General features: G+C 36.4%; 1 protein-coding gene across 1 annotated transcript in view; it reads left to right on the forward strand.

Moving 5' to 3' along the window:
* LOC114481094 (zinc finger MIZ domain-containing protein 1-like) overlaps window positions 1-21,235 on the forward strand; it is a 132,524-nt gene that overhangs the window by 91,132 nt on the left and 20,157 nt on the right. Inside the window, 2 exon segments of the mRNA XM_028475477.1 lie at window positions 3,622-3,735; window positions 8,700-8,805. Of these exon segments, the coding sequence (XP_028331278.1) occupies window positions 3,622-3,735; window positions 8,700-8,805 (220 nt within the window).

The following is a 21,235-nucleotide window of genomic DNA, read 5'->3' on the forward strand; positions in this document are numbered from 1 at the left end:
TATTCACGGATTAATTCAATTGTTTCCATTTTGTTGTTTTCAGTGTTCTGAGGCATCAATAATTGCACTACAGTAGCCAGGGTTGGGGTCAATTACATTTTTCAATTACATCTTCAATTATCCATGTTCAATTACAATAATGGTGACAAGCATTTTTACAATTACAATTAAAATTACAATGATATTTTCCCCCTGAAAGTCAATTACAATTCTGTTCTCAATTACTCATGTTCATTTTAAACTATAATATTTGCATTTCCTGAAGAAAATGCTTGTCAGGATGCAGGTTCTGACCCATGTTGCACTGTAATTAGCTAGCATTAGCATTAGCCAAGCATTAACATTAGCCTAGCATTAGTCTTGGTGTAGCATTAGCATTAACTAGCTTTAGCATCAGCATTAGCCTAGTGTTAATATTAGCTTAGCAATAGCATTAGCACTAACATAGCATTAGCCTAGTGTTAATATTAGCTTAGCAATAGCATTAGCACTAACATAGCATTAGCCTAGCAATGGCATTATCCTAGCAATAGCCCTGGCCTAGCATTATTACTAACTTAGCATTATCACTAACCTAACATTAGTATTAACCTAGCATTAGCACTAACCTAGCATGAGCATTAGCAGTAGCCTAGCAATGGCATTAGCCTTACATTAGCCTTGCATTAGCAGTAAGGTTGAAAAAGTTGAAATTACATTTTTCAATTACAATTATATCTTCAATTATCCATGTTCAATTGCAATCATGGTGACAGGCATTTTTTCCAATTACAATTAGAATTAAATGAAAATAAATAACACTTGTTAAACGTAAACCTTCTTCTTGTGTTAGCTTTCTGTTAGCATCTTATTACATTGTAATTGATAGTTTTTATAGAAAAAACTACTACAAAAATAACAAAATGACAACAGTAATACACACAATTACAGAAAATGACAATAAAAGTACACAAAAAGACAAGAAAAACTCAAAAGATGATTCTATAAACCAACAGTACAAACAAACAAGCAAAACAACAACACAAATAAACATTATGATTCCAAAAAACATTTATTTTACAGGAAAAATACACAAAATAACAACAGAAATGCACAAAATGCCTCACAACGAGCAAGACAACAACAACAACAACAACATACGTACACAGAAAAACACAATAAAATACTATAAAAACTCTTTGTTCTTTCCTGTATTAATGCTCAGATCACTCATTATTCTGAATGCTGAGTCATGAATGTTGAACATGTGACCCTCAAACAAACAAACAGTTTTTTTGATGATAGAAGTCTGATCTACTACATGTATCTGATTCAAACATATACAGATGAAGGTAAATCCATTATTGTGAGATCAGTGGGATTTATATTTAGTTTATTATCCAGACATGATGTCAGAGGTTTTGTCTGTGTTTTACATCTTTGTTTCTCCTTTTTAAACCAAGTCCAACTTTAACTGGAGTGCAGTGGTGGGGGGGGGATAGTGGAGGGGGAGGCGTGGGCTCTGTTGGCAACTAGTTTAGATTTGATTGGTGGTTTTTGGCTGGAGTAACAGGAACATCTGGTGGTGTGGCAGTGCCAAGCTCTCCATGTGACAGCCACACTGGAGGGACCAATTGTTCCGAGTGCAAAGAACAGTAATCACTTCAAGCCTCAGTGACGGGGGTGGGTGGTGTCTTTTTTACATTTTCTACCTCCTTTCCTCTTTTTTTCTTTAGCTTTCATCCATGATGGTCTGTTGTCTAGATTCCAGATGCATCTAGAATCAGCAGTAGAGTTAAATATTTCTCTGTAGTAAAGACAACATCAGGTGAGCTGGTATTAACGTCAACTTTGTCAAACGTCAAGCTTTGTAAATAGATGTGAAGGCAACCTGATCAAATCCTGACCTTTGCTGCCCCCTAAAGTGTGAGCGTGAACAAGGCAGCGTGACGTGACGACGTGGTGGTGGTGGTGGTGGTGGTTGCATCGCTGTCACTTTGTCCTCTTCCTCCTCCTTTCAAAGCATGCAGATGTATTTCACTTTAAGCTGACAAAGCACTTTATTTACCTTTGATGTCATTGAGTAGGGTCTGTTTGTTCCTGTTTAGTACGAGTTCACTACAAAGACTTGTCCTCTAATCTACGGCTGTGCTATGTGAGGTGTTAACAACATGAGATGAGTCTGATGGTGGTGACCTGGATTAGGGTCAGTTATAATTGTAATTGTATAATTGATAATTAATTACAATTATGGCGTAATTATAATTGTAATTGTCATTTTTAAACATCTGTTGTTATCATAATCGTAATAGATTGTAATTGAGTTCAGATAATTAACTTTGTAATTATAATTGCCATGAAAATTCTATAAAAATTGTCAATTATAATTGAACACAAAACTGTGGAGCCATGTTACAGTTCTATGTGTACAGTTCTACACACATGTAGTTAATAATTATTAAAATATGTTTCATATCAATCTTTCACAAATTTTACCATATAAAAAAACTGTTGTTTTTTCTAATGAATTGTAATTGGAAAAAATGCTTCTCACAATCATCACAGTGATTAATACAAGTTAGTAAAATTGTAATTGAACTTTAGTAATTATTTATATTAAAAAAAAGTTAATCTAGGGTTATACTGACACAAAAAAGGCTCAGACGCCCACATAAAAATATATATTTTCATTAATTATGAAGGTAACCAATAGATAGAAAATAAGTTAAATGATAGATATTTGTTTTTAATGTATTTTACAGCTGATTTAGAATACGTTAGCATTAGAGATGCTAACAGAAAGCTAACACAAGAGGAAGGTTAACTTTTATTAGGTTTTTTATTTCAGGCTCAGTAATTGTAATTGAACTTTAGTAATTGAGAACAAAATTGTAAAATTGAGGATAAAAAAACAATCGTAATTGAATTGTATATGAACATGGATAATTGAAGATGTAATTGTAATTGACCCCAACCCTTCCTCTTACACATGGAGGGGATTTTTATTGAGTGCATTTATTAAACATGAGATGACTAACAGTGAGTATAATAATAATAATAATAATAATAATAATAATAATTATAATGTTGTGACCATACCAGCCTTAATTCTATGAAGCGCTTTGAGTGTCTATGATAAAACACTAAATAAAATCCAATGCATTATTTTTATTATTATTATGATAAAATAATAAATATTAATATAAAGGATGGATATATACATACATATATGCATGTGTATATCCATCCTTTATTATTATTATAATAATAATAAGTATGATTATTATAGTGTTTCTGGTATGTTTTTAGTTTTTCACACCATCCACTAAGTCACATTTCTTGTATTGTTTTAAACTGTATTTGGCCAATACATTTTTTCATAAGTATTTTATTTTATTTTGTTCGTGCTTTAAAATGACTATTGTTGTAATTTGCGCTTTATAAATAAAGTTTAATTGAAATGTGCTAAATAAAGGACATTTGTTTTTAACCGCTGAGGCGCTGCAGTGTCTAGGATCTATTTCTAACATTGTTTGCTCTTTGTTCTCAATAATGTTTGAATATCTCTCTGTATTTTAAATATAGTGTGACATGCTTCCATCATAAAACTTTGTCCTGAACGTTTCTCTTTTTGCCTCCCAGCACTTACAAAATCCAGCAAATTTCCAAACTGCGGCGACGGAGCTGCTGGACTGGTGTGGCGACCCGCGGGCCTTCCAGCGACCCTTTGAGCAAAGCCTGATGGGATGCCTGACGGTAAGTAACCAGTCTCTGCCTCCTCGCTGTCACAGGTTCAAGGACGAGAGGAGAGCGCTCACAGCATCTGCTGCGCCGGCTTTTTCTCCGTCTCCCTCGAGGCTGCAAGAGAACTCATGTTTTTCTGCCTGATTTTCAGAGGTCACTGAAAAAAGAAAGAGTCTCTCTCTCGCTCTCTCGCTCTCTTTCTCTCTCTCTCTCTCGCTCTCTCTCCCTCTCTCTCTCCCTCTCTCTCTCTCTCTTTCTCTCTCTCTCTCTCTCTCTCTCTCCCTCTCTCTCTCTCTCTCTCTCTCTCTCTCTCTCTCTCTCTCTCTTTGGAAACTTTCCAGTGCTTTAGTTCAGGCTCGTGTTGTGGCTCATGAAATCAGAACGAAAGGACGGCTGTAATAATCACGGAGCCTTTATATGACCTTAATTCTCACGCATAAAGATCAAAAAGCCTCTGATTAAGATTATTGAACATCCCGAAATCTGATAAACTGCTGCTCAATCCAACCCAAGGGATACTTATTATTGTAGAGATAAAGAATTAATACATAATAACAGCATGTGTGCATCAATCAAAACTATTTACACATTACATAACAACTCAGTAATAATAATAATAATAATGCCTTTTATTTAAAAGCGCTTTTCAAGAAACTCAAAGACACTTTACAGTTTAAAACAACAACAGCAAATACAGCAGAGGTAGGCAACTATTATCACAGCAGGGCCAAAAAAATGTGTTTGTTTGATCAGAGGGTCACATGATCAACATTCATGTCAGCATTAGAATAATGAGCGATCTGAGCATTAATACAGGATAGAACAAATATAGTAATTTTGTGTGTTTTTCTGTCATGTTTGTTGTTGTCTTGTTCATTATGAGGCATTTTGTGCATTTCTGTCGTCCTTTAGTGTATTTTTCCTGTAAATATTGTGTATTTCTGTTGCCATTTTGTGTTTTTTGGAGTATTCTTTGTGTATTTCTGTCTTTGTGCTTGTTTGTTAGTACTTGTTTTTCTTGTATTTTTGTGTACTTTTGTTGTCATTTTCTCCCTGCATGGTTTGCATGCTGCAACAGGAACGCATTGAATTATTTAAATGTTGTTACCAGATCTTTAAGTCAATAGATATTTTTTTTTCCACTATAAAGATCAGAAGTTTGTGCAAATGCCTCTGAGCTGTTTCTGCTTTACAATTGTCAAGAGCCTACGTCTCATTCCTCTGAGATGTTATTTTAGAGCATTTTTATTGAAATAGGTAAATAAACACCTGCAACATGATCTGGGTTTGGTTCCTAACGCTGGTAGTTCACATCTCTGCGAGTTGGAGCATCAACGTCATTATTTATTTACAGATGACTTCGTTTTTGTTCCTTTTTACTCCAGTGCACTGTCTCTCTCTCTCTCTCACTCTCACAAAACCTCACGAAAATGTATTTCCATAGATTCATTAGTCATACATTATATATGACATCACTGTCTATGACTAGGCACAAAAACATACAGATCATGCATTGATTGATGGATCAATGACACATTTATTATTCCAGCATTTCAATGCATTCATTTGGATTTATTTCTTTCTTGTTCAGATAGACGACGTTTTTAAAGTCATCACACCTAATAACTGTAATCTATTAAATTAATTATCCATGTTCAATTACAACTCAATTATAATTACGGCAGCTGGCATTTTCTCCAATTCCAATTAAAATTACAAATATCGTTTTTACAATTACGTTCTCAATTACTAAAATTCAAATTAAATTAATCACAATTATTCCTCAGTTTTGACCCATGTCTTAAATCAGCTGTAAAATACACAAAATAATATTATCTATCATCTAATTAGTTTTTCATCTATTGTTTACCTTGTTAGGCTTCTTAATCAATGAAAATATACGTATTAATATTTTTGATGTGGGCGTCTGAGCCTTTTATTTAGTCAGTATACCCCTATATTTATTTATTTATTTATTTATTTATTTAAATAGTAAAATGATTTTAAAGAGAAGTGATGGGTAGTGGGAAAAGTTTACATGAAACATATTTTAATAATTGTTAAATACATATGTTCAGGCATATAACTGTAACATGGTTCCACAGGTTTGCGTTTAATTAAATTGTAATTGACAGAATTTCCAAGCCAATTACAATTACAAAGTCAATTATCTGAACTTAACCACAATTCATTTACAATCACAACAGCAACAGATTCTTTCATTTACAATTATGATTACATCATATGTGTAAGTATTTGGAAGTATGTGAATACAATTATAATAGTACATTAAATATTTGTGTTAAATAAGGTTTATTTAAAGGCTATTATAATAATCTTTACAGTTGAGTCAGTAACATTGTGCAGTAGCAGTGTCAGGCTCAGGCTGCCATTATCATCATTATCACTTTAAAGGTCACACTCAGATTGGATTTCTTTGCTAGAAAAAAGCTTCTTTTTTTCTCCTCTACAGTTATCTATCTTACAATAAAAGCAAGAAAGGTCTGGCATTATAAACGCTGATATTTACAGAACCAAATGCACACCTTGGATGTACAGTAGATGCTGAACGCACACAGAGCCGTTTAGAGAGAGAGAGTTGCAACAACGGAAGCGTTACCGGAAGTTTAAAATAGTTCCCGCAGGTCCGTTTTATATTTTTTTTTCTCTACACACGCATTTCAACAACTTGTGACAGAGTATGTGCATGTGTGCGGCTGATGTGTGTGCGTGTGTCTGAGAGAGAACTCATGGAGGAGGTAGAGTCCCACACACACACACATATCTCAAAACACGCCCTCACCACACATAAGGTATTTATAATAAAAATGAGTAAAATAAAACAAAAACACTATATTTATACAAAAAATACACAAAACAACAACAGAAATGCACAAAAACACACAAAATGATTCCAAAAAACATATATTGCAGAAAAATACACCAAACGACAACAAAAATATGAAAATGACTCAAAATACACTAAACTAAATATTTATACAAAAAATACACTAAAATGACAACAGAAATACACAAAACTACACAAAAAAAATACACAAAATGATTCCAGAATAACTACAATGGCAACAAAAAACAATATTTATGCAAAAAAACACAACAGAATGATAGAAAAATACACATAATGACTCCAAAAACATACATTACAGAAAAATACACCAAACGAACAAAATATAAAAATGAGTAAAAAAAACAAACAAACTTTGTACCCACAAATAAACCTTTTATAACACTACAGAGTACAGAGTATGTACACCTCTTTGTACATCCAACCTTCAAACACATACTCATTTGGCCATAATTGACAACTCTACTTAAGCCCCTCCCACTATATGAATACATACGTGAATAGGCACTGTACTAGTCTGAAGTAATAAGAAGAAGGTTTGAGTTAAAAAGTAGATCTTTGTACGTTTCTTGCTGAACTGTAAAAGTTGGCGGTCCGTGTTTTTGTGTTTAATTCACGTGTGGAATGAGAAAGCACATGTTTGCCTTCACTGTGTACAATTAAAGTCCTGAAATTAGACCTGCTTTTTGTAGCTTCTTACACCAAAATTACCATTTAGCTAAGTGTCCCTCGTGAGTTTAAATCCTAATTAGGCAGCTTTTTCCCCACATTTCTTCTTGTTAATGGGAGATTCCTCTAAATAAAGGCCAGATATACGGTGCACACTCTGTTCTGGTGTCTTGAACCGACTATACTTAGTGAGGATAATGACATGTTGCAGACTGCACCACCTTAGGGCTTGTTTAGAAGTTTAGGAGTGTGACAGCAGGACGGTGGCCATGAAAACCCTCAGTGGCTGATTTCAGCTGATTATAGAGATGCTAAATCAAAGCAGTGCGTCGGACATACTTGGTGATTTTTATGGCTTACTGTGGCATGTTGATGTTTCCTCTCAGTGGGCATCCCCACACTGGAGGTCATGTGATCCACTCGCTCATATGGAAGTGATAAACGTATCTCCAGTTTATCTAAGGGCTTTGTTTAGCTATGTAGCATAGCTTCACTAAATGTAGTAGATTATTGTGTATTGTACACAGAGTTGGGAACGTTACTTTAAAAAAGTCATTAGTTATAATTAATCACTACTTGTTCCAAAAAGTAACTGTGTTAGTAACTAAATTACTCTATAATAAAAGTAACTCATTACCAAGGAAAGTAACTATTTGCGTTACTGTTAAAAAAAAAGTTGCTATTGGTCAAATAATTCAGATTATTTAGATGTTTGTGTCATTGTGAGGAGCTTCATTAAATTTGAGTTTCTTACAACAGATGTGGACAAAGTCTTCACTCCTGGATATAATGAACACGTCACATACACGTTCTTGTCTTTGACCATAATTAATATAAAGTAGTGTTTGTATCGTCACCTTAAAAATGACAACTTTTCATCAAATTGTTCCACGCTCACCATCTCTGCTGATTCATCACATCTGTAGTGTGTGTGTGTGTGTGTGTGTGTGTGTGTGTCGGCACGTCGCCTTAGCCAATCAAAATCGCTCACCTTGTTTTTAACCCGCCTCCTCACAACAGCTGAGTAAGAAGGTTCAGTAACGATAACGGCGTTTGTAACGGCATAAAAAGTAATTAGTTAGTATAAACGTAATGTCATTGAATGGGGGTTATTTTCTCAGTTCATAAATTAATCTATATTTAGAGCCTGAGAATTGTTCTATTATTATTTTATTTTGAAAATAATTTCACATTTTGTCAAACCTTTTATTTTATACAGATGCTTTTGTGGAAAATAAATTAAGTTCCAACTGTGGTAGATTGTGTTTCTTCCATTTTAAGTTTCTACATAAGATGTTTACTGTGTGTAAGGGACCCGTACCAAGATTTATTACCAACTATAAACGAGGGGGATGAAAGTAACTGGTAACTTTTATTTGAGCTACTTTTTACTTGTATTTAAGTATTTTATGTATAACTTACATGTACGTTTGTTATTCAGGTGGTTAGCCGCGTAGCTGCGCAGCAAGGCTATGACTTGGACCTGGGCTACCGGCTCCTCGCTGTGTGCGCCGCTAACAGAGACAAGTTCACTCCAAAATCAGCAGGTAAGGCCATCAACTTCAACATTTAAACCGCCTCCATCACATGTGTCAAACTCAAGGCCTGGGGGCCAAATCCGGCCCTGTAGAGCATCCAATTCAGCCCGCTGAAAGAAAGAAAATTAAATTACCAAATAATTCAAATATCATCTCAAATTTGCCAATTTTATGAAACTTTGCAACATTTTTAGGGCCTTTCATTTTCCCGTTGTTCATATCACATGATTGCAATCATTTTTAAACTCTTTTTTTCCTCATATCTTGCATTTTCTTACAAACAATGGCACAAAATTCCTCTAAATTGCACAAAAATTTGTGACAAAATCAAGTGAATTGAACTGATATTGAAAACTAGGGCTCAATGATGTTAAAATTGTTCATTTTTTCCTCCACACCTAAACTCTGCAGCCCACTTGAGATCAAACTGGTCCATATTTGGCCCCTGAACTAAAAGGAGTTTGACACCCTGGGGTACGTCCTGCCTGAAGATTCCGGAAGCACAGCAGGTTATTAATTTGAAATCAGAACTCCACAATGTTCATGATATCCATTTCAGATGTCTAAAAAAACAAGCATTCATAAGAATTTAAATATATGTTCCTTACAATTGCTCACTAAATTACAAAAAGCACCTTGTTTTTTATTATTATCTCAAGTTTCAGACTAAATAGCTAGAAATAAAAGATGCTTTTTCTACCAACTCTAAGCAACAAGCTGTGCACCAGTGATGGTTACTTCCTGTTCCATGGCCCCAGTGCTTGTGATGGATCAGCAGGAAAAGCATAAACTGTTAAATCTTCTTCTCACGCTGATAAAAAAAGCATGCTGCCGCACGATGAGAATGAAGATGAATTGGCTGTCAGCGGCGTGGGAGATAACAGAAATATGTTGTGCTCTTTTACAGTCGGTGATTTGTGGTTTCCACCTGCGTTTGCTTTTCAGTTGTAATGGATTTAGTACGCTACGCTAATTTAAAGGCAGGGACACAAATTGTTACGTCTTTGCTTGGATATTTTTCTGATGATTTAATGGTTTTATTTGCAGAAAAATGTTGATCCAAATCTGTTATTTTCTGCCTGTGCAGCACATTGGCAAATGTTTAGATTTAACTACAATCAATTTGTTGTTTTAATCATTACATTTGCCAATGAGTGTATATTTGTCTGTTTGTTATTTAGTAGGATTACGTTAAAAGTACGAGTAAAAGTACTACATTTATACCAAAGACAGACTTTAAACCATTTAAACATTTTGGAGGGGATCTGGATCAATATACTGATTCTGGATCAGTTTCTAAAATCAAAAAAAATCCTATCATCATTTGTGAAATTTCAAAAATTCATATCTGATTATATTGTTTCTTAATTACTGGATCAGGTCACAATTGTACATTTTATTTGTATTTTTTATTTTTTTTAATTAATGCACAAACTTTGTGACCTACTGTTTGGTTATTAATAGAGATATCATTTCTTCCAAGCCTTTAAAGTATGAATAATCATGTTCCCATGATCAGGATCAATAACCCAGTTACAGCTGATATCTGACAAAGATGATATTTGGTGCTTGGTGGTGGTTTGCGATCTCTGAATGCTTTTGTTTACAGTAAAATTGTGTGTTTGCGTAGCATTGTAGCACTGTAGATGTAAAGTCTTATGGAGGGAGTTTAATAACAACCACAACTGAAGCATTTTCTTGAATAAACTAGTTAGAGGACGTTCTTTTTTGGAAAGCAAACAGCGGTGCCTCTTAAGTGACCCCCCCCCACATGGCCCCGGGATACAGGATCTGTTCCCCGACACCCAGCAGAGCCAGTGCTTAGTGACGGGGGAGGAACAGAGTCACAGCATGGCCACAGCAGGTCAGACGCTCCACTCAGTAAAAGCTCTGATGACTTCTGTTAAATAAGCAAAAAGCCTGCTAAAAATTCTGCTAACGTGTACTATTATTTTATATATATACTGTTAGCAGTTACAAGCATGGCATCGGTCAGTGGACGGGTGCTAATCATTAAATGAGATTTGTCGTACTATTTTAACTTGTCTTGGCTCTGACATGCAGCGTTGTCATGCTATTACATTTCTGTTATGTCATCTAAATTCCCTCCTGAACGTTGTTAGAAACTGAAGCGAGAGGACGACTGAGCTGATTTCAGCAGTGGGAAATCAATGTTCACAGTCAGCTTACGGCTGGAATGGGTTGTAGCTTTGACAAATCGATTAATCACAAACTGCCGCCAACAATTTAAACCATTATTTTCTGCTTTTTTCTGTTAAGAAAACGCTTAGAAGAGCAAAAAAGGCCAAAGACCTTCAGATCCAAATGGTCCCATTGAAAGCAAAAGTTGATTGTCTCCTCGTATCGATTGTATCAGTTCAAATAAAGACAGGGTTTTAGTGCAAAGTAAGCAGATTGGGTAGTGTTTAAAGTTAAATAATAAATGCCTCTCTAGCCAAAGACTCAACACAGTGTGGTTTAATGAGCTAGGCTACTGATCTCTTTAGGCGGTGTGCTCTCGGGGGGGTCGGCCGGGTGGCTGCAGTCCTTTGGCCACTTTGCAAGTGGCCCACAATGCTGGAGCAAAGTGGGGGAAGGGCGTCTGTCTGCCAGTACTGACCTCTTTGTGAATGGGATTAGCCCGCTCTATTAATCTGTGATTACTTGGACTGTCTTACCGCAGGGCAAAGCCGTACACCAAGAGCTGTGGCATCTTCAAAGCTGGAAGATCACTCGCTCAGTGCTGATAAACTCATCAGGGCCTCCCCTCTCTGCTTTACAAGCCCAGTGTTACAACAGCAGTGGTTCATTCTCATTTGAAGTCGTTCAATCACAGGTTTTCCTGCGAGAAGAGCCCGAGCGGCGCATTCCCAATCGTTTGCGCTCTGGCAAGCTCTTGGAATTCCTCAGCACGAAAGAGTGAAAGGAGGCACTGATTCAGAAGAGGGAGGACCAGCTGAGGTTTTCAGCTCCTAAAGCCGCGCTCTTTCTCGTGTAACAAACGTCTGGTAAAGCAGCTATTCAGCACATAATTAGTTGGGCTTCAGCACTCGCTGCTGTCAGCCTGGGTTGTCTACACATGTTTTACACATTTTAAGAATGTTTTGTATATGTGTGAACAGAAGACGTAATAGAAAGTGTCAACATGGAAGGAGAAAATATTGATGTGAATGTAGTTTGGCATTGTTTGTTTGATCACTATTAAAGGGAATAATCTAATGTAGTGCTGCAAGTTATATGTATAAGGAAAGTTATTGTAAATCTCAGATTTTAAAGTGTATTTATATTATGGGTTACAGCAGGTGTTTGTAGAACTTATATGTTTGTATAGTTCCAACGAGATTGATTTTGTTTTCTTTTTGAACAGTGTGTTAAGTTGAGGTTTCGTTAATTCAGTCAAGGTTTTTCAGGAAAATGTTTATCTCCTGACAGGTTTCGACTGTTAACTGCCAGTCTTCCTCAGAGGAGTTCTGCTGATCACTTTTGATGCTTCCTTTGAAGTTTCACTTGACTTCCATGTAATAGTTCTAGTGAGATTGATTTTGTTTTCTTTTTGAACAGTGTGTTAAGTTGAGGTTTCTTTAATTCAGACGGTAACTGGAAGTTGACAGTCGAAACATGTCAGGAGATAAAACATTTCCTGAAAACCTTCGTCTGAATAAACAAAACCTCAACTTAACATACAGGTTTGTGTGTTTTGGAAATTGTCTTGAAGCAACAACTGACCTCACAACTCAAGTTGCATTAAACATAAAAGCAAAGATGTCCTGTGGTCAAGTTTGTCAGTGCATCTAAAGTTAAGTTTAAGTGGGAAAAACCCAAACTGAGAGCATGAGTCGACAATTTCACTCTCTTTGACCAACCTTGTCTTTCTGCTCTTTATGGTCCCTCCATGTGAACTCATGATTGATGTGTTCACTCACAGCTGGGTTGCAGGGGCTGTAAGTCACCCACGGTGCTTTTAGCCGCTGGTAAATACCAGGAGAGCCCACAGGTACGAGCTGTTGTACTTGTAGCTGTCACGGTTTAGTGTGTGTGTGGCAGCAGGAGGTGATCAGTAGCATCCCCCGGTTCCTCCATATGTCTGAAGCTGATTTACGCTACAGTGTGGGTTCTATTGTTGGGGGACGACAGTCACGGTCAGCACTTTACCCCCAGGATGTCGTGTCTATCCACAGTTTACATGTTTTATAGGTTGGTACCAAGGTTGGGCTCAATTACATGTTTCATTTACAATTACATTTTCAGTTATCCATGTTCAATTACAATTAAATTACGATTACAGTGACCAGCATTTTTTTCAATTACAGTTATTTTTTCATCCTCAGAAAGTCAATTACAATTAAATTCTCAATTACTAAAGTTAAATTACAATTACTGAGCCTGAAATTAATAACCTAATAAAAGTTAACCTTCCTCTTGTGTTAGCTTTTTGTTAGCATCCCTAATGCTAACAGGTCCTAAATCAACTGTAAAATACACTAAAAACTAATATCTATCATCTAATTTATTTAATATCTATTGATTACCTTGTTAGGCTTCATAATCAATGAAATAATAGGTTTTAATGTTTTTGGTGTGGACATTTGAGACCTTTTTGTGTCTCTTGATTTAAATTTTCTTTTTTTAAAAAAGGTAAAAAGCTTTATATGAAACATATTTCAATAATTATTAACAACATATGTGTAAAACTGTAACATGGTTCCACAGTTTTGTGTTAAATTATAATTGACAGTTTTTATAGAATTTTCATGGCAATTACAATTACAAAGTTAATTATCTGAACTCAATTACAAATTTACCTACAATTACAACAGCAACAGAATTTTTGAATTACAATTACAATTCTAATTACACCGTTATTGTAATTAACTATCACTTACGTGATTACAATTATAATTGACCCCAACCCTGGTTGGTACTTATTTATTTAAATGCTTACCCAGGCTCATGTGCTCTAATTGGCCCCTCCCTCTTTGATACCAAACTCTGTGCCTCCGCCCTCCTCTTCCTCCTCCTCCTCCTTTGTACCCCTTAATTACAATGAGTAGTTTGATGGATGAAGTCAACTGTATCTAAGCACAGTGCTGGGGGGCTAAAATGGCAGCGTTTACGCACCCACCTGAATCTGTGACATCACAGGGCTGTGACTTTGGAGAAAGTGTTGCATTCGATGAATTGATTGAGGCGTTTTTTACTCGTTTCTATGGACCCAGGCCAAGATACAGACTGTCTCGCACATTAGGCACCACCCCCCTTTGCAAGTTTGAAATGTGAGCTGCCTGCATTTTTTTCCCTCCCCTCCCTCCCTCCCTCCCTCCCTCCTTCCCTCCCTTCTGGCGAAGTGGCTGTGGCTGCTTCTGTGTGATGTGTGTATTGGGAGAGCAAGCAATGGATCACTAGACAGAAAAAGAAGATACATCAATAACAGCTGCATACATCCGAGGTGAGGAGATAAGCATTTGGTTCTCCCTCTCTCTCTCCCTCTCTCTCCCCCTCTCGCTGCCTGTCCTCCCCCCATCCTCTCTCTCTCTCTGTCTCCCCCTCTCTCTCCTCCCTCCCTCTCTCCCTCTCTCTCTCTGTTTTAACCCTTTCCTGCAGCAGAAGCCGGCTCACTATTTGGGGGTGACTTATATTCATCCTGTGTGTGTGCTCTCTGATCTCGCGTCCCCTTCTTCTCGTTGGCTCCTCTCCGTGCTGTGTGAAGGTTTCCTTTTTTTTTTGTTTTTTTTAACAGCTTATCCCCGTTTTTCCTCTTCATCGTCTCTGGGGTATTTGTTGCTTGAGTGCAAATAAGCCGGTGGCAAGTACAGCAGGAGCCCATTAGCAATGACTCCATCTGTGATTGGTTTTGCCTGCGAAACAGAGAGAGCATCCATGAATAATTGATGTGTATTGTGCAGTCAGTCAGTGGACACGCAGAGAGAGGGAGAGAGGAGAGGAAAACAGAGAAGCTGCTGCCCCGAGAGACACCGAGGCAGGAGGGGGGGGGGGGGGGGGGGGGGATGTTACAGAGATGAGAGAAAGGTGGGAGGGATGGAGAGAGAGAGAGAGAGAGACGGAGAAAGAGCTTTAAAATTGCTGCAGTGTTGGAAATGCTGAGATTAAGGCTGCCCTGTATTGCCTTTGTTCTGATGTTGCAGATGTGAGCCCCCTCCCACCCCCTCGATTGTGTGTCTGTGTGTTAGAATGTGAGGACTAAGCAGGGATGTAGGTCTGGTTGAGATGCGGGTGGCATTTTCGACATGACAGTGAGTGGAACATAACTGTGCAAAGCTGCGAGCTGTCAAAAGGATGAGACAACAGATAAGGGGGGGGGGGGGGGGGGGGCTTGTGTTTGCAGGAGGTGTTGTTCAGTGACAGGAATGAAGCTGGATCTGCAGCGTCACATGATTTCACCCCCCAGGGCTTGATTCGTGCGTCGGTGGGTGCAGGCAGGCAGGCAGACACCCCGTGGAGTCCTAAACTAATGGAATGGGGTTTGACAGTACAATGAGTGGCTCGCAGCCCCCCCCCCCCACCACCACCGTGATAGAGTTGCAACAGCTGACTGCTGCATTTGACCCACTTACAGCTCACACAGAAGGGGTCAAAATGGCCTTGATTATCTCTCAGAGTCGCTGTGACCTACTTGAGGCAGCGTTTTCCTGGCAGTCTATCACACCCACTCAGTGCATGCGGCGTCACACACTAACACTGAGGTCCCAACATTAAGGAATTCACCACATTCACAGGAGTTCATCCACTTTAAAGTCATTTCTTGCCAAAATATCACAGGTGTAAAACATTCTATACAGAACAAATGCTGTTAAAGGTTTTTAAAATATTAACTTTTGGTGAATCAGCAAGTGACGATCTGATTGGCCATTGGGGTGTTGAACTTCTCCAGGGGTTACAGGAATGTTTGATACCTTTTGATTTAAAGCTGCTGGAGACGATGATTGATTTATTGCCAGATAAAGACATTGAATTAATCAGAGATCAGATTATTCGCTAAAAAAAGAGGAAATGGTTAAAATTGTCGCTCAAAAGATTTTTTTGAACGTTTTGTGCATTGCATTGTGGGATTTGGAGTCCCGTAGACCAGTGTTTCTCAAACTTATTTGGCTCATTTATCCCCTTTCTCTAACTACAACATTTTGCTTAGAATACTATGAAAAAAAACAACTATAAAGCATAATTATATAATTAATAATGTATACTTTATTAATCACTGTAGTGAAATTCTATTTTCCCTGAGGGGTAGCAGTAACACACACTTTAAATGAGTGGAATGAAACAGTATTGAGTGCCTCCTTAATAGATTTATTTCTATAGTTTTTATAATTTCTGGTCATCTCCCTCCTCGTCTGCATTTTAACTTCATGTTCTAATAAAATAATTTTCATCATCATTATTATGACTATCAATTTTAACTAAAAATAAACATGAAACCCCATATTCATTTGTTTATTTTCCAATATCTTTCTTTCAAGAACCCCCTGTAATACCATTACGTACCCTTGGGGGTACACGTACCCCCATTTGAGAAACACTGCTGTAGATGATGCATAGAAGTGTTTTGTTCTTCATTTTCATTGTGATTTCTTGTGTTTGTTTGTCATTCAAGGACAGTGATTTTTGTTCCAGTTTGTTCCTGATATTCCCCGTAATATCACGTCTTTCAATTTCAGCCAGATTCAGATATTTTTGTGTAAACCTCAAAATAAAAAATCCACCATTGTTTTGCCGCAACTTTCAGTCAATGAAAATTCCACAATATCAAGCTTTTGAGCATCAATTTCAACCTTTTACATTTTTTTTGAGCAAATGATCTTGTATGTATTGATCTATGAGGTCTGCATTATGTTTTTATCTGATACCTCCTGCAGCTTTAAGGATCAAAAGTCATCTAAGCTATCTAAAGAGAAGCAGAATTGTCTCGTCAATGTAACAATCTCTTCTCTTTGCACAAATGACACTTTCTTCTTTGTGGGTTTTCCACTGAAGTCAGTAAAAATAGCAGCTGCTGCTACATGCCAGTTACTGAAGCAGTTTGTAAGCTTTTCGCCACTTTTCTCATTACTGTAATGAAAGAACAGCAACTATTGGTACGGTAATTATAGAACAGAGCTTGTTTACACTTTGTGTTAAATGTGATCAAGCAGTAAATTCACAACAGGATTTCACTCTTTTGAACAATTGTACAATGATTGTAAATAATTACCAGTTGATTCACTCAAGGTTAGATTAAAAGCCTCAAATCAAGCTTTAAACAATACTTTAAGCTCTGCTCTTTTGAAAACAGGTGCACGTTTTATGTGAGTGATGGGATTTCTGATAACTTTTAACTTTAATATGTTTTTTAATTGAATAGCAGGTGTAATGGTGGGTGGATTTACAGCTAAATGGTACGGTACATGGGGGGGGGGCTTTTGTTTTGTAATTACCTGAAGTCTAAGAGTAAAAACAGACCTCAGTGCATAGTTTATTTGTGCTTTCAAACATTAATGTGAATAGACACAGATGGTGCAGAACAATCGTGTGTTTGTTGTGGTTTTTTTGTCAATCTCAGATTTGAACACAGTGTTTCTTTGTTTACTATGAACTTTATATTTTGTTAAGCGCATTGAGATGACTTTGTTGTAATATGCGCTATATATATATAAAGTTGAATTGGTAGCCAAGCATGGCATCTATGCAGAAATCTGTGATTATGGATCTTACTTTAAGAGATTTTTCTGCTCCTTTTAAAGAATCGAGTCAGAATTGAGTTTGAAACATTATCATAGACGGTAAAGATTTTTAATTTCTACTTACGGTCTTCCATCTGTCCTCAAACCGAACCAGTTTATGAACCCGACAAAAACCCACCGTCCACTGTTTTACAATGATGTTGGTGACTTTGATGAGCTCTTTGATCATTATTTTAAAAGTTTTATATTTAATATAAACTGAAAACATAATAAAAAAGTTTCATTGTTTTGTTTATTATTATTATTATTATTATTATTATTATTATTATTATTATTATTTTAAATGTGATCAACATTTTATTGTTGGAATGTCAGTGCTCGATAAATATTTTCATATTTTGAATTGATTTATTCTTTGAAGCATTCATATTATTTTATACAATAGCAATGTTATAATTTTAGTGAAAGTTTAGTACATATTTACACCCATTTTGGTTTTCGGCCTCATTTTTTATTTTTTATTTTGGTGCATCGCTAGTTTTTTCTATATTTGAATGACTTGGTTGAAGCATAAAATAACGATTCATAAGTTACTATTCTACTAAATGTGCTCAGTAAACAGCATTAATGCATGTAAGCATTTATAGAGTCCTGACTTACAAGATATTAAATGCATAAATACTGAAGGCTATATGTTCTAATGCCGTGCGCGTGGAAATAATCTCACACGTGGTGGAGTTTGTTCCCGTTTGGTCCACGTGTTCATCATGAGAAGCCTTTTTAATTCAAACCCTGAGCTGTTGCACATATGGATGATTGTAATGAGCCCTGAGGGTTCCTCACGTGTCTCCTTCTACTGTAACTGTGAGACCCCAGGCCCACTGTGAGGAGGTCACAGGTGAAACGGCCACCGCAACACCGCCGTGCCTGCCCAGCACCCTGAGGTGGGCACAACTGTGGGCACATCTGCTCTCTGGCTAATTAGTGTCATTGTGGACACAGGCTTAAAGGCTGGGCCTTTGTTAATAGCAGCCTGTTGCTTAGGGAAACCGTCTGGCTGCTGTAAGCTGCTCATTGCAGGGTCTGCCCATCTGATAATCTGGTTTGAGAAGTATGGTGCAAAGCACACACTGGGATGGATGATTTGGGGCTGCAGAACGGTGGCATCAGTTTGATCTGAATTCAGAGTGACTTCCCCATTCTTTGCTTTTTCATTTTTTATTTTTTTTAAAAGCTATCCTATGTCATTTTTCCAACATTTAAATAGATTTTATTATTCATACTTTACTGAAAAAAAGTTGTGTTAATAAGAACTTTTTTTAACCCAACATCATTTTAAAACAATTACCTAAGAAAAATGAAATAAAAATGTCCTTTTCCAGTCCAACTGAGTGTTAAACTGTAATTTTAAACATCTCTGACAAATATAAATGCACATTTTTCTTTATATTACACATAATTATTGCAAATGACAGGGTTTATGTGATTTCTGGTGAATGTTTTTTTCCTCATTTAAGGTCCATAAAGATGTTTTTGCCCTCAATCAGCTTAATGTATCTGACATAGAGTAACAGATTGAGGGTTGAGCTTTAATGCAATAGAAATTAATCCATCTGCAGGGGATGAAACCATATTGAGTTCCACCTTTATGATTTCACTGAAAAGCTTGATCTGTTTAAAATAAAGAGATTTGTCACTTATAGAGATTGTAAGATTATATATTATTCTTTTTTTTTTTAAATAAAGTGGCTCTGTTTAGCTCAGGCATTGGTGGACTCCTGTGCACACACAAAAAAATCAGAGATTGACACATTTATCATTGGTTTAGAACACATACTGTATAATCCTGCTGTGAAATATGAATATGTAGTGTATATATTGGGATAAAATGCCCATGAAATCATTATTTCTGCTTGTTTATTGGTAGATATCTCCATCAAAACTAGCATACATACATAGTTTAGAGATAATCTCATGTTCAGTACCTGAAATTACACTCAGAGAGACATAGTCATAGGTTTCTTTTGTTTATGATACATAAAACATTTGTGATTGTCAGAGATAAGACATACACACATTATATAGGTCAAAGCAAAGCTTTATATCTGACAGTATTATTTTAATTAGAAGATGTTTTACATATAGAAATCAAATGATCAGTTATTGTAGTTAGTTAAAAATGACATTTACTGTTGTTTTAAAGCAATATAACTTGTGTACAAGATTATTGAATGGTTATTTATTATTTATTTGATATATTAGGTACATGTATATAAGTTGTTTAATATTTGAGTGTTAATCTGAGTGTCTGGTGATAATATCTGTTTTGTCTCTTTGCTTACGTACATGGTTGTGTTATTGTTAGATTCAGATTAAACTGTTTGACCTTGTCCTGAAAATGGCAGCTAACAAGTTGACATGAATATATTTTATTAATAGAATTAATGAGTATAAAGACATTTATTTATGTTAAAAAGAAACCATGAATGATAATACATAGTTAGAAATATTAAATATGTGGTGTGTCCACTCATCCCCGGGCCACTTACCTCCACAGGATGACATATTGTTGCTTGTCTTCGCCCGGCGGACATGGCACGACATTGCGGTCATGTGGCCAGCAGGAGGCTGTATTTAAGCCGAGGCTCATCTGAAATGGACCATAAAACCTCGCCAGCAAGTCTGGCTCCCCGTGAGGCAATGGGCCTGAGTACTCATTGACAACACTCCAACATCACGGACTTCCTAGAGTGAACGCTGCAAAGGAAATAAAAAAGAGCAGACTGAGATGAAGTGTGCACAGAAGGCAGTTGTCTGGTTGTTTGAGAACTGTTAGTGCTAATGATTTCACTCTACACTGCTGGAGTTTTTTGTCTGTTTTTTTTTTTTATTATCACACTGTTAAATATTGCATTTACACTTAAAAAAAAGAACTGCTTCAGATCTGCTGGTGATTATTTCATGTTGTTGACATGTCAGCAGAGGTGAAAGTAACAGATTACAAATACTTTTATGGGTTCTTAAATCAGTCATTTTACTTGTACCTAAGTATGTTTTAAAAGAAGTGAATTATATATTTTTTGTTTTAAAATGATTAACAGACATTGTGAAACTACAAAAAATGGAATGTCCAGACAACAATCAAATCATAGTCGACCAATCAGATTAAACGTAGAGTTCATAAATGTATCTATACTTAGAGCCTGGGAATTTTATTTATTTTGAATTGAATTCATTGGTGTTATTTTATTTAAAAAATAATTGTACATTTTGACAAACCTTTTATTTTCTACAGATGCTTTTATTGTGGAAAATAAATTAAGTTCCAATTGTGGTAGATTGTGTTTCTTCCTTTTTAAGTTTCTACATGTTTACTGTGTGTAAGGGACCCGTACCAAGATTTATTACCAACTATAAACACGAGGGGGTGAAAGTAACGAGTAACTTTTACTTTGAGTATTATTTCATTGAGCTAATTGTTACTTGTACTTGATTATTTTATGTTTGACTGACTTGTACTTGAGTAGATACAGTATATCAGTACTCTTTACACGTCTGCGTGTCAGTATTTTCACGTCCTTTCCACTCCTACAGCCTCCTGTCGCTAACATATCACAAAGTAAGTCATTCAACTTGATGTTTGCCTTAAAAAAGACAGATTACAGACTTGGCTTTACGGAGTGTAAACCCTAAACATTGTGTTTGGGGCGTTATGCCGCTGAGCTTCCACATAATTATCCCGACATGGATGAAGGGCTAATACG

This window comes from Gouania willdenowi, chromosome 19, assembly GCF_900634775.1.
Source record: "Gouania willdenowi chromosome 19, fGouWil2.1, whole genome shotgun sequence".
Lineage (NCBI taxonomy): Eukaryota > Metazoa > Chordata > Actinopteri > Blenniiformes > Gobiesocidae > Gouania > Gouania willdenowi.